Genomic DNA, 14746 nt, shown 5'->3' on the forward strand with positions numbered 1-14746 from the left:
TTTACAACAGCCAAGATATGGGGGTGGCCTGAGTGTCCATCAATGGAGGAATGGATAAGGAAGCTGTGGTGCATATATGCAATGAAATATTACTCAGCTATAAAAAAAGAATGAAACATTGCCATCTGCGACAACATGGATGGACCTAGAGGGTGTTGAGCTACATGAAGTCAGTTGGAGAAAGACAAATGCCCTATGATTTCACTTACATATGGACTCTAAAGAACAAAATAAACAAACTAAACAGAAATCAAACAAAACAAAAAGATGTTATAAAAATCATCCTTGTTAATAGTTTCCAAGTAGTTGTAGATTTCAGTATATCTGTGACCTCTTCCTTAAGACACAGTCACTGAGGCAAGGAAAGTAAAAAAGTAAAGTTATTGAAAAGGTCTTTGTCAAAGCCACTCTGGTCATTTTATAATGATTTATTCAACCTCAAATAAGTATAATTTATACTTATAAGAGGAATGGTTGAGGGAAGGTAAGAATGGAAACATTATTCTTCCCACTGGGTAGATGATCAAATTCAAAGTAGAAGGAAAATAATCAATGTATCCAAAATATCCTGAGTGAAACAAATACTGCAAATACCACACATTGTAGTTATTAGTGTGATGATTAACCCTAAAAGGCTAACTCTCAACATTTCTGATTTCCATTAGAGGTCATTCCACTTGTCCTGTCGTTCACTAAGTCACCTACGCAGGCCTCGTTCTCGGTAAACCAAGGCTTCTTGGCTGAGTGCTCATGTTTCTTGGCTCACATTTCTACCTCTGCACCAATGGCTTCTGAACGGAGTAGACACTTTTTTTATTTAGCCTCTGCATGAACACAAACTTTTCCCAACTCTTGAGGAACCTCTTCCCCCAAACAGAGATTGAAACTAAACCATATATCAAAGCACTTTATTAAAGTGAGGGTGTGAATAAGTCTGTTTTCCTATAGCACCACTTGTACACGTCCTTCCACAGGCTGGTTCTGAGCATGTGAGCATGGTCCAGAGGGCTGTTTCTTCCCTAGCACCTTGCTGTGTCATGAGAGTGGTGCCAGGGGGTAAGGGGTAGCAGAGTGGCGGGAATGTGAGTGCTGGAATCTATCAACCTAAATTTGAATCCTGGGTCCAGTTTCTAGACATGGGCAACTGACAAGTTATTCACTATTCTGAACCTCAGTCACTTCATCCGAAAATGAGAATAATTCTACTATTTTACCTCACAGAGTTATTGGGAAAAAAAGATGAGATAATCTATGCAACATGCTTAGCACAGTGCCTGAACATAATGAACAATAAATGTAACTATTATCAATATTATTATTATAGTCTGTTCATTATTCTAAGAGCCAGTTAACACAACCCAAAAACTATGCTTTTATTCTTTTTGCTCTTTACAGAGGCACCTAATTATGATAAGCCATGGTATTCAGAGTTTAAGCAACTTAACCAGATCTGCTAAAATTTGCTAAGTGCTTTGACTCTATAAAAGACAGTGTAAATGTTAAGTGGCATTTGCAATTTGGATAAATACGAAGAGAAATAAAAATCATTTGAGAATAAAGGTATTGAGTTGGGAAGAGTTTAAAAGCCTTATACAGGCTGTGAAAGTGTACATATGTTTTCTCAGTGCTTATGATTTCTGATTTTGTGTTTGTAATATGAGAACGGTTAATCTACTCTGTTTATAAATGGAACTTATTGCAGTTGATCCTTCCCAGATTGTAAGAATATCTGATTGGTCCTCAAAAAGAAAAGAAGTCCTTGGGTCAATTATTGCCAAATTATTCTGATGAGTGCTATATGATCTGAGCTTGCTATAAACAGAGGCATCTAGAAGGAAGAGAAAATTGTGCTAAGAAAATAGCTCCTGGTAAGAGGAAAGAGAGTTACTTAGCTAGATATGATACCAGGGCCTATCAGAGTTATGTGCTGTGTCTGGCAAATTTCGTTCTCACTAGGGCCCTAGGGAAGAGAAAAATTAGTAATTCCCTTCCTGCATAGGTCTCATTCTTTCTTGGAATTTTTGAAGGGATAGATAAGTACCTATGTAAAAAGAAAAAACACATAGCATCTTAGCAGGCTGTAGACTCCTTTCCTAATTTATTCTTCATTCATCTTCCCATTCTCACTTTGTCATTGAGGTTAATGTACACATTAGGACTTCTCATTCAGTCCGCATCTATAAAACATGAGTCAGCCATTGACAAAGGGTGGAGAGAACATGAAATAGCAATTGCAATCTGTGTCTGCAGATTTCACCCTTTCTCATCCTGACTCATACCTTCTCTCACTGTCTGCCTTGAACCCAAACTCAAGATCTTTCTTCATGAGCTAGTTATTGGATTTGGTTCTCTCTCTGCATTTTTAGCTCAGCTCTTCTTATCCTCTATATCTACCTCTTCTCCTGAATCTGCCACACACACCTGCACACTGCTGCTCTGTTTCTCCCTACCATTTCAGTGCACTTGACCTCACTCCTCAGAAATTAGCCTCTTTCACTTAGCCACAGAGAAGGCTTACTTGTCAATTGGTCCCTGGACAGCTTGATTCACAGGATGATACTCCTGGGTGATTCCAGACACACAGAGAAAGCCACAGAGTCACCTTGCTCTTCATAACACAAGATCTTTTAAAGATCTTCACAGAAACATTATATGGAAATCCTGTGCTTCCCCTATTGAGTCTTCTATTTTCCCTAGTAATATTCATTCATGGAAGAGTGTAATGTTTTTAAGTGTAAAAGAACTTGATCAAGACACCAACAGATAGATACATCTGCATTAACCACAGTCCTGAGAGTGAGCTAAATTAAATGTTCTTAATTAACTCAGAGAAAAATAACAATTGTTATTCTAACTCAGAGCGATGCTCGCCACAATTGTGTGGGGGCATTTGTGATTTTCCTGGGCTCTGTGCAGATCTACAGAACCAGAACTTCCAAGAAGGGACCTAGTAGCAAGCATTCCAGCTGTTTGCCCATGAGGCACATTTAGAAAACACTGAATTGAGAAATTTTACAACTTCTCTCACACCTTACTCGCAAAAATGTAGTTTGTTCTCAGAAGCAGGTGTTCTTAGCAAGTGAGGAGAAAAACTCAGATTAAAAAAAAAGGGATCCTTGTGTTCACACTTCTTACGTTTCATCAATTATACCAAAAACTTGCATTATATTCCCAAAATATAGAATGTGAGGTAATAATTTTAGTGGCATAAAAGTTTTATTTTAATAGTTGTGAATGTTAATATGTTTTAGAAAAACCACTAGGTCATTAAACCCATGATTTTATGGGTTAGGTTTTTAAAATGGGAATTATTTTTTAAAAATATCAAGTAAATAATAATACAGGAAGCATAAGAATGTGACATATCATGAAGGTGGTACTCAAATATCTAAAGTTTAGGCAGCATAGAGTTAGTAAGTATAGGTTTTCTTATGAATAGAAGGGAAAATGATTAGCTTACAAGGGTAGTGATATAAGCTTTGATGTAAAACAAACAAACAATTTAAAAAATCACTAATATACTAGAAAAAGTGTGGAATCTGAGTCAGAAAAGCTGAGTATGAATACTAGTTATACCACCTGTACCCTGCCCTGCACAAATTAAGGCTGGCCACAAGCATCACTAAGAACTAACTCCTTAATCTGAGTGGTTCCTAGAAAAAGTATGATTCTGACTTCCAAGTTTTTCTTCCTTCCTACTTTCTTTCTGCTTCTCCCTTTCTTCCTTTTCCTTTTGGAAAAGTTGCTTGTAATCAAGAGGAAAAATCCCTTTCAACGCTCCAGCTCCTGTTCCGTTCTCTGTATTCTCTGTATTCTTGACATAGAGGTTTGTGCATTTCCCTGAAGTCAGTTCTCTGTATTACTGGTAAAAATCCTTGGGGATCTTTGGGGAATTAGTTTTCTATAAGAATGTAAATTAATTTATTAACTAGAATGCTATAGATTGCCTTAGAGAGACTCAGCATGGGAATGGCTACAGAGTTTCAAAGGATTGTGATTCTGCTCTGCTTATAAAATCCTCTGATAAAGCTCTGGAAAGCTAGTTGAGTCCTCTCTCCATCTTAAATCCAGACAGGATTCCATCTCAAAGAGCTGCATAGAGTCTTGGAGACCAGCTGAAGAACAGAAGGGTCTAGGCAGCAGCATGCTCTATCGGTGCTCTGAGAAAACAGAAAGCTAAGCAGTATCCATGATCTCTTAGCCACAAACTTAAGAAAATATTCCTAATTTTCAGATCTCTCAAGTTAACAGCATCTTTTCTGAGCATTCTATGACTTGAGTCCTTCAGGGCACCTAGTGCAGACAATAAAGTCCATCTGTCTCTCTATGTACAGCCCTCTTGCCCTCGTGGACAACAGCCCCGGCTTCTTGCCAAACAGCCTGCCTTTATCTTGGTCGGGGGAACACTTGGAGACAAGTACTGGCCAGCATGGCTGAACGTGTCTCTTCAGTCAGATCAGAAAAAGGTGGTATGAAGGAGCCTCTGACCCTAGCAGGCAGACTTTCTCAGCTGCCGTCCCACACAATATCCCAGTTCAGTATATCTCCGTTGTGAGAGCCGGGGCTGTGTGAACTCAGGAGGGCAATGGTGAATGGTTCAGCATCTGATATGAATTTATCACCGGCTGCTGGTTGGGTGGGGAATAAAGCAAGTGTAAGGGCTGTGAGTGTTTAATACACCCTGCCACAACCCAACAGTTTGTCCTAACGAGCCTTTTACCAACATAAAAGGACAGGGTCAAAAGTAAGTTGACCCCTGACAGAATGTACAATTATTAGAAGAGGGCTGTGCACGAGCAGCTGCTGGAACCCCACTGGTTCCGCATGGGGCTTCCAAGAGTCAGAGTATGAATAATCAACTCAAGGTTGTTTTCTCCACCCCTCTCAACCCTCTCCACCTCCCTCCAACCTTGTCCCCCTGTTTTAGGCAAGTCCTATTATATTTCTAGAGGAAGAAGCATAGCCCTCCCTAGCAGCTGCAATAATTGTGTTCCTATTGTGATGAAGACCTCCTCCCGGCCACCCCCCTACAAGTGGCCATTGTCAGCGGAGAGTCAGTGATTATACGCTTCGCCTGAAGCTTTGGGGAACCCAGCTGCCTAAGTGCTGACACACCAGCGTGTGGAAGACCAGGGAGGGGGCTGGTGGAGGTAGAGACAAGAGGTGGGGGGGTGGGGGGGTCCACGTCTGTGAGATGAGACTCTGACATACCAGACCTTTTGCATAAGGCAAGCCCAGAACAAATGAGGCTTTATCAGGCCCCAGTGACAAGGGGTCTCATCTCCCTTTGAAGTGGAGCTGAGCATGGGGCCTAGCAGCTTTTCCTCCTTTGGATCCAGCAAACATCCTTCTTTTGATATGCTACATGCTCATTATCTCTGCCCCAGTTAATGGTTTTTGATTGAAGGGTGGCGGCTGGGATGCCGAGAAGATCGTTAGAGAGGCTCCATCCAGCCAAGTCTGCAAGAAAGGCTTTCCTTGTGCCTGGGCCTAAATTTGGAATTTCTTAACAGTGTGTGCTTGTTCTTAGAGGCAGATAAGGGCTGAGCGTGAAATTCTTAATTAAGCAATAAATAGAGAGTGGGGTGTCAGCAGATGTAGCCAGTAGCCATGGCAACAGGAATCACATGGGCAAGAGAGCTCAGACTAGATGTAGGCCTCGGGCCTGGGCCTGACTGACAGCTGAAGAATCCTACAAAGCTTGTAAACCAGATTAATTAGCTGACTAATTATTTCATAGCGTTAATGTAACTAAAAAATAAAAATAGTTCACCATGAACTGAAATATCCCTGGAAAAAAACAGCAGGGAAAGAGGCAGTGAGAAACTGTCTGTGTAAGGCAGAGACATGAACTGTCAGTGAATCAAATCATATAAATGGAAAAATGGGCTTGCTAGATTTGATTCCAAATTTGAAAATATAAAAGAACTCTTGTTCTTAGTCATACCCATTCTCAAGCATGGCATAGAAGTTATAGTTCAAAACTGCCATTCATAATAGGCCCCTCCTGGGTCCTAACACAACTGAAGCACACAAATCCTTTACTTGTGGTCTGTTTTGTAAGTGGCTCCTTGGGCAGAATTCTCATGGGCTTTGGGAAGGGAACCTGAACCAATCTCCTTAAACGATATTTTTAAATGAACAATGTTAAGTTATTCTGTGGGTAACAATTACTTAAATGGTATTAAATTTCAATTATGGGAACAATACATCATATATGTCATATTATCATAAATCTTGGTTATCTAACAAAATCTAGTCAAGGAAAATAGAATAATACCCTTTCAGAAGGGCTATGATGAGTTCAAGGCACTTGACGTTGTAAATCTACCAGGAAAAAAGAAAAATTCTGGACAACTAATCTGTTGAGAAAATTCCCAGTAAAGTAACATGGCATACTAATCACACTTGAAGACGTTTGGGTGTTTTGTACCACAATTCCAAGAGATAAGTAAGTATTCTTAACCTCATTGAACAGATGAAGCCATCGAGGCATGGAGCATTTATAATTCCATGCCCCAGGTAAAACAGCCAGCCAGCCACTGATTAAAACCTTAAGCCCTAAGCTCTGGCCATGAGCTTTCCAAAGAACCTGCATTCCATAAAGATGTTTGCTGAACAAAGACAAAACTTGCCTTAGTGGGGAAGAGAAATGCAAGGGTCAAAAGATGTTATATGTGCAGGATTTTTTCTTTGTCATAGGGGATCAGTGAGAAGTTTTCTCCCACAACCCTGCCTAGTACCCCCAACTCTCTTTGGTAAGTGATCAATGATTATTTAGCAGGCAGCACACTCTAGTGGAGAAATCCATAGCCAGGAGCTAGAATGCCTGGGTTCTGATTTTTCCCATTCTTAGCTGAGTGTAAGATTAGTCAAGTATCTTAAATCACACACAAAGTAGCCAATAAAGGAAATAAAGATAATTATGATTTAAAAAATTTTTCCTCTCCTGGGGGATGTGGTGAGGTTGCAAACAAACAATACAAAAGAGATCCACTTACAAATGGTCAACAAAAGAATGAAACACAGCCATTTGTCAGTGAAGCAGAACTCCGAATGAAACACCAGCCAGGAAGAGGAGCAGGACCCCCAAAAAACCTCCCCTGAAAGTCTAACAGAAAACTTGATGGACCTGAAGGAGGTCAAGCAGTTTCCCTACAATGATATTAAACTTTTCTACACACAACTCTTGCTGTGTTTTTCCGTTCCAGGAGTATGTTCACACTGACTGTGAAGTGTTGACTTAAGTTCTTCTTAGATTAATTGCATTTTATGTAAATTACGCCCCTAGTCACAGACCTATAAAGTCACAGAATCCAAAAAATAATAATTAAATGAAATTAACAAACTAACCACTATACAAAAGGCATGGCATAGAACCAGAACTCTATTGCTGGGGTCTCTTGGTGTACCAGCTACTGCTGTATCACTGCAATTATGGCATTACAGCATTGTTAACCTTCCTAAAGATGTTGTCAACTTCACACGGAGGATATACAAAATCATAACTAAATCCACACAATGCAGTGTAGCTCCATGGAACATCACTGTGGAGGGGCAGCACGAGCCTCAGTTCCTCCTAAATCCTCATATCTCCACTGTGCTAGCCCAGAAACGAGAACGGAAGTGTCACCTAGCCACCTATCTATCCCATGTGCTCAGAGGATATAGGAGGCACAACCGACCATGAAAATCACTACTTGGGGCACTGGGAATCCTCTTCAAGCAAAGAAGGTCTCCAACGTTATTAAACGCTTAACCAGCCCTCTGTGACTCCCTGTTGCTTTTCCAACTGATATCATTCAAAGATGGAGATACTAGGGTATTGATACAAATAATTTTGTAAAAATTAATAAAAACTATTTAATAAAAATTTTTATACTGAAATATTCATCCACATCATATATATGCAATATATCTATACAGATAGATGTACATCTACATATAAACAGATGTGCATTTATACTATATATGTTTGTACGTGTGTGTATATGATAATAGTATAACTTGCTATTAATTCAATAAATAATGCTATCAAAGGGAAAGAAAATCTGTAGCTTCATGATTTGATGTTTTTTTTCTTTATGTCGCAAATGTGTTTTATCATTTTGGCTTATGCGAGTATTCAAATCAGTTTGCAGTTCAGGAACAGAATCTGACTAATGGACAAGACGTACTCTTCAGAAGCATGCTAAGTAATAGAACGAGAACAATTTGAAATTAAATGTTGTTCTAGACTATACATCAAGTGAATAGTCATAGTTAAAGTTAATGGCAACTATTTGCTCTTGCTTAACAGCTGTATGTGACTCTGATGGTAAAAAGTCTCATGGAGCTTTGTCCATCCTGAGTTTTTATAGTTTTAGGTTACATTTATGGATGGATCAAGTCAGAAATAAAATTTTAATGATACAATTCAGCACAAATAAAATATACAACAATCCATTTGGCAAAGATAAAAATATCGGGAAGTACCATATTCTCCTCTCTGGTGCTATTAAAATTTAATAGTCCGAAGGCTCAAGTATAGATCAGAGTCAGTTGACATATGGCTAGGTACAAGTGAGAGCTTTGAACTCCTCAGAACTACAGAACACCTAAAGTACCTTCTAGTTTCCTAAAACCACTCTTATGACTTTTAGAGACAATTGACAAGCTCTCTAAATCCTTAGGACCAAATCTGGCTTGGGGCAGGGGCCAGGACTTGCCACGCTGATGAAGTCCCCTGTATTTGACCAAGATTCATTAAGACCAATTTATGACAAAATTGTCATTCTAGAGACCCATTTGGACAGATTCTCCTCACAGACTGCACTGAGCTGAGATTGGTATAAGTGAACATCACAGTGCTCAGAGTGACCAGTGTGGACATGGCATAGAAAGGAACACTAGGAAGTCAAAAGAAATACATGGTCTTGACCCGCATATTGGGCTCTTGTGAAACACGCATAATAAGATAATAAGAAAATCCTTTTGCCACCTGTTACTCTGCAGTCACAGAAGGGTTCCTGGTCCTATAAAATGAAATGAAGCTTTTGGGTCCTTCGTCTTGATGTTGCACCTGACACAAGACAGATACAGCCCACCCCCTGCCCAGTCCTCAGATCAGCCCTCCATGCCTTCGCATCTTCCCGACCTCAGATTCCCTTCCACTGTCCACATTAACTTCACTCTTCATTCCCCACCTCTCTATATCTGTCATCTTTCACACTCTGCTGTACCTAGTATCTGTGGCCATAACCAGACATCTTGTTTTTGTGCAGTTGATCTTTCTACAAATACAACACTGCCTTCAAGTGAATTGAAAATATGAGGCTCTTGCTGTGGGTTAGGCACTCTGCTAAAATGTTTTACATACTAGCCTTTATTTAATTTCCTATGCTTTGAGGTAGGTCCTATTTTTATCCCATTTTACAGATGAGGAGGCTGAGCCTTAGAAAAAAAGTAGTACCTGTTCAGTGCCCTATAGAAGGTAAGTGTTGCAGCTGGGATTAAAACCCAGGCAGTCTGATTCGAAAGCCCACTTCCTTAACCACAACGCACAGCCGTCCCTTTTATTTTCTCATCACTTCATAACACAAATATCTGGAATTCAAGAGTGAATGGTGGTTTCTGACTATGTGTCCTCAAAACATTCATCAAGTTGTACTTACCCAGATAGGTGAGTTGCCTCAACTGGCTATCGAAGAACCAGTCACATCCTTGGTCTTTACGAGGTGATGGAAGAGCCGAAAGGGACCGCCCCACTTGTCTCCCACACCTTATGAAGATATCAGGGTAAGGCCACATGACTGTATGTACCAGCAGGAGGTAATTCCCAGGAGCAAAGTTGCCAAATGTTGCTGAGTACTTGAAGTAAGAGAAAAGCACAATAGAGCTCATTTAGTAAGGAAGGCTCCCCTCCAAAAAGAGCTACAAAGAAAGAACACACAGATGGAATAGTTTAGAAATAGGATAATTCACACCCAGACTACTTTTCTTGTGAGGAATAGGCTCACTTAAATCCATTCCATAATACATCTTTAACTTGGGCTATAAAATCATAGGATGTGAGGACTGAAAGATGCCATACATGTCTGCTTGTTTATCAACTTCGATTAACAGAGGAGAAATTCAAGGCCCAGGCAAGTGATTGGACTTATCCTAGGTCAAACAGCTAGACGAGACAGAGCCAGGTCTAGAATTCCTTTCCAGTTTTTCACATAACTTAAAAAGGCAGCGACGGCAGTGCCATCCACACCTGACATTAATAGTTTGCACTGTTGGAGATTTGTTACGTGCTCAGGTACGATTCTAATCAAGGCATTCAGTCCTTGAAAAATCCCCTGTGGTTGTTACTACCATTGCCCCATTTTAAAGATGAGGAAGCTGAGTCAGGCGGAGGTTCAGTAACTTGCCCCACATCACAAAGTGGGAGAGTGCTGAGCCAGGGTGTACACCTCCAGAGTCACCACTCTGCTGCCTTCGCCTTATTAAATATTTTTTAAATTATCTCATGGGAACATCAAGGGAAGGAACAAGCTCTCCTTTCTGAGAGCAATGGTGAGAGGATCAAAAAAGATTCTGCTATGAATTCCTCAGAACCATAGCACACCTAAAGCAGCTTTTAATTCCCTAAGACTACTCTTATGACTTTTAGGGAAAATATGTATCATGAGACAGGAAGAAAGAAATTTGTGAAAAGGAAGAAAAGAAGCTTGAGGGAATCCACTAGACTACTTTTATTTTCCTTCCAGAAAATGCACCCACTTTCTACCCGGCTATTCCTATCTTTTCTCCCCCTAACCAGTTTGTCTCCTTCAACCCAACCCTGAGGACTGTCTGGACATTCATTTGCAAGTTAATCTTTGACCACAAGGTGGCAGTATGCAATGTAAAAATGCATTGTTAAGACATTTTCTCTGGCTATGAACACCTCCTGGGTTAAGTTGGCTCTTAACCCATAATAGAAGAATACAATTCTATAGATTGCTCAGAAGCTGTTTTTCATTGTATTAATTAAGTTAAAATTTCAGGCAGAACAACTCTGCATTCAAGATGAGATTTAAATAGATTCTAAAATTTTCAAGTTAAAAATAAGAAAACAACATATCTCGTATTCCGGGTATAGTTATCTGGCCAAAATGGTGCTGCAGTTTTTCTTATCATCACCGGCAGATAGATGTCAATATCTGCAAACTATTATTTCACAGAAGAAAAGATAAGAACCCCTGGGGAATGGAACACACCCCTGAATGTGGTCCTGTCATTACCTGTAGAGATCTGTTCCAAGGGGTCTCAAATCGCAGTGAGTAGGTCTCTTGATCTAAGAGCAGAGCCATCCAGCCATAAGGATTAGACAATGTGTCACACACATAATTGACAGTGGTTGTCTTGTTTCTGCTGTCAGTCATGATTAAATCATAAGAAACATCTGGAGCATTAATTCTAGGGTAATTTAAAAACAAAAAAAATGAATTTTAATGTATTTGTTCATTCTGGATCTATCACACTCCTGTCCTATCAGTTATAATTCATTGTCTATCTAGGTATGTCATAGGACTCTCTTGTCTGTGTCTATGGAGGATTTAACAGTCACTGTATGGGTCAAAATAGCCCAGTGGGAAGGTGTTATTGGATCGTTTGTGCATTTCACTATTCTGGTGGGTTGGAGTTGGTAACGCTCAGAACTGATGCCACTAAAATGTTGTCTTAATGAAGTCACATATGCCAGCACTATATACCATTACTTTAACAAAGAAATGTCCATGGCCAGAATATCGGCATAGACCAGGTTTATCAGAAGCAGAAAACATAGTATGTAGTTATTAGATATTCCTATTGGGAGCAATGACTGAGACCAGAACCTGAGGTACCTGGACTCTCAGAAGCTCCCTCCCCACAACTGCCTAGTAAGAATGGCTTCGGTAGCCCACCCCAGAACAAAGAGGTAAACTGGCTCATCTCCTCTGGGCTTGTACAATGCCCAGTACTCACTCCCACCACAGCATCTCAGTGCTGGGTTTGCTTTTTTGCTTGTTAACATAGGTTGTGAGATCCTTAGAGATATTTTCTCCTTTTTGGTACCCTGCACCCTGGCACGGGACCTGGCAAACAATGGGCACTCAAATTGTATTTGTTTTATGAACAAAGAATGTATGGATGAGCTCTCCCAAAAGTTGGTGTCAATTTCTTACTTTATATAAAGGGTTTATAGAAGAACTGCATTTTACCGACTACAGAAACTGAGGCAGAATATACAAAAGTGTTATGTGAATATCATGGGTAGAACTAGAAAGTTTTTAATTTCTGAAAATTATCCTACACAGCCCAACCCAGAAAGTAATTTTTAAGACTTCACTAGAACATAAATAAATTTAGCCACTAAAAGGCCCTAAAAGAAAGCCCAAATGGACAGAAAAAATAAAGCAAAAAAAAAAAAAAATCAATACACATTATGACTGTCCTTTCCCCTTTGGTTTAGTTTTCATGAGAATCTTTAACTGTGGCATTTTGCTGCAGGCAGATAATTAAATTCTCAAAGTAGAGGGAAATGAGATGAAGGAGGATGTTGGGTTTTCAAAGTGAGGTGTGGCATGAGTATATCCAAAGCCAATTTACAATCCAGTGGCATATTATAAAAGGAAACTGTTTTTAGTGTTAAATGATTGGGCACTGTGGTCAAATGGGTGTAAACTGAAAATCTATATCTGTATGCACTAAGTGTATAAACTTGGGTATATACCTGACTTTCTTCAAGTTTTAATTTTATTTTTTTAAAATGGAGGCAATAATACTGTGTATCTCATATAGCTACTGTGAAACTTAAAGTAATAATATATGGAAGGTTTATAGTAACCATCTACCTACAGTTTATTTTAAAAAGAACCTCAAATGTGCCAGATTTGTCATTCTGTACTACTCATTTTAATATCTAGTGGTTGATTCAGAATATTTGGTCATTTAAAAACACACTTAAAACCTTTCATGGTATAGAACATTGACACAAATTTATTATAAGATTAAATGTGTTTCATCCATTAATATAAAGAAATGAAAGGAATGAAAACTACTTAGGGCACTGGGAATAAAAAAACTACTCTTTTCCTAAATTTCCCTATGCAGGACCGACTGAATTTTTACAAATCTTGAGGTAGATGGAATTCTTCCTGTCTTCAGGCTTGAGATACTTAGGGTGCTGTTATTGTTGCTGTTGTTGTAGTTTTCACATATATATCAGAATTTAAGCTGGAACTAAAGAACAATCCATAACTCATGTTCTTAGAATCAGAATGGACACAGAGGTCATCTGCTCTAACTTCTAATCCATTGCAGGAATTTCTTCCATAATTTATTCTGTTCTTTCTTCCAGTTATAGTGCGTTCACATTCTAACATTCTTGCTCTGTTTATGGAACTTATTTTTAAATTTAAATCTTTAGACAAGCTTTAGAAAACTTAACTCTCTTCCTTGTATATTATAGCCATTTGTCCTTGGCCATAATGGCTCTCTCTTCCTCTGACTGAAACCACGAGTCCCAAAGTCTCAGGAGATCATCCAGCACAATTTGGCCCAATTAATATATTTAATGAGTAAAGATAGGCAACTGAGAAATAAGTGTAAAAATGTCATAAGAAGAGATAAATTGGAACCAAGAAATACTAAAGAGGTAGATGAATTGGCTGCAGTAGGTGCCATGGTCAGTATAGAAAGTGGGATTCCCATGGTGCAGGGATGCGATTCAGAATGTTTCAGGTTCTGAAAATGAATTCTTTCAGCTTTCAGAGACATATGGAAAATGAATCACAAGACCTAAATCCAGGAGAAACTAATTGACAAATCAGAATTTCCATCTAATAATTCACAGTAAGAAACTACCCTTCACATAATGGGTATTTGATAAATACTTGTTGAATGGAAAAGTGAGTGTTGAATGAACCGAATACTCCAGTTGGCCATTTAGTGGTGTTTCTCCTCAACTTCTAAAGAAGTTTACCAGAAAACCACATGAGATTTTTCATAAACTTATTAATCAAAGGAGATAAGCAGTTTGATCATAAATTATCAGAGCTTGATATAGTCAACCCTATATTAATAGAATATTTGCCAAGAGGACTTAATCACTTATGTTTGGTGATCAGAAAACCTCTCCTGGGCATGTACAAGCAATCTGTACTAACAGTAAGCTCTGCTTTAGGAAATTGCTAAGGTTTTCTTATGAACTAAAATTACTTATATTCCTACATAGTGCTCTCAACTAAACCACTTTTATAAGTAGTTTTTTTAAAGTATAGACCAAAAAAAAATTCTACTTGTATAAATTCATCCATCTGTTCACATTAATTCTTCCAACCTATATTTTGTCACTTATTTTGTCTTACTAACCTGTTTTTACCACTCTTTTTTTTTAAAGATGTTATACATACCATCTTTAAAATTATGAAAATATTACATTAATATGTTACAATACAATCGATTAGGCAGATAGTTCTAAAAATGCTTCTTAATTCTAGCAATGCTGCCCCAAGAATCCTGGTTATTTTGGTTAGACTTAATTACTTCTCCAATTTCTGTTAGCACCACATTTATAAATCAATTTTTAGGATGTGATTTCTACTGGTTCAGTTTCTATAGACTGTAACTTTATTTAAGGAGCCATTTGTCAGACCACATTCCCCAGTTTCTGAGGGCCCTTATAAACCTGACCCCCTCTTCAAAGATTGTGAAACTACTAAATTCTAGCATTAATTCCATTCTATTTGTCTTT

General features: G+C 38.8%; 1 protein-coding gene across 11 annotated transcripts in view; it reads right to left on the bottom strand.

The window, feature by feature from the left end:
- Positions 1-14746, bottom strand: part of PKHD1 (PKHD1 ciliary IPT domain containing fibrocystin/polyductin) — a 405020-nt gene that overhangs the window by 189529 nt on the left and 200745 nt on the right. For all 11 annotated transcript variants that reach the window (XM_036218764.1, XM_036218741.1, XM_036218730.1 and 8 more), the window contains 2 exons: positions 11253-11427; positions 9654-9849 (listed from right to left, as the gene is read on the bottom strand). In XM_036218764.1, the coding sequence (XP_036074657.1) occupies positions 9654-9849; positions 11253-11427 (371 nt within the window). The remainder of the gene's footprint in view (positions 1-9653; positions 9850-11252; positions 11428-14746) is intronic.

This window comes from Rousettus aegyptiacus, unplaced genomic scaffold, assembly GCF_014176215.1.
Source record: "Rousettus aegyptiacus isolate mRouAeg1 unplaced genomic scaffold, mRouAeg1.p scaffold_m13_p_1, whole genome shotgun sequence".
NCBI classification, from domain to species: domain Eukaryota; kingdom Metazoa; phylum Chordata; class Mammalia; order Chiroptera; family Pteropodidae; genus Rousettus; species Rousettus aegyptiacus.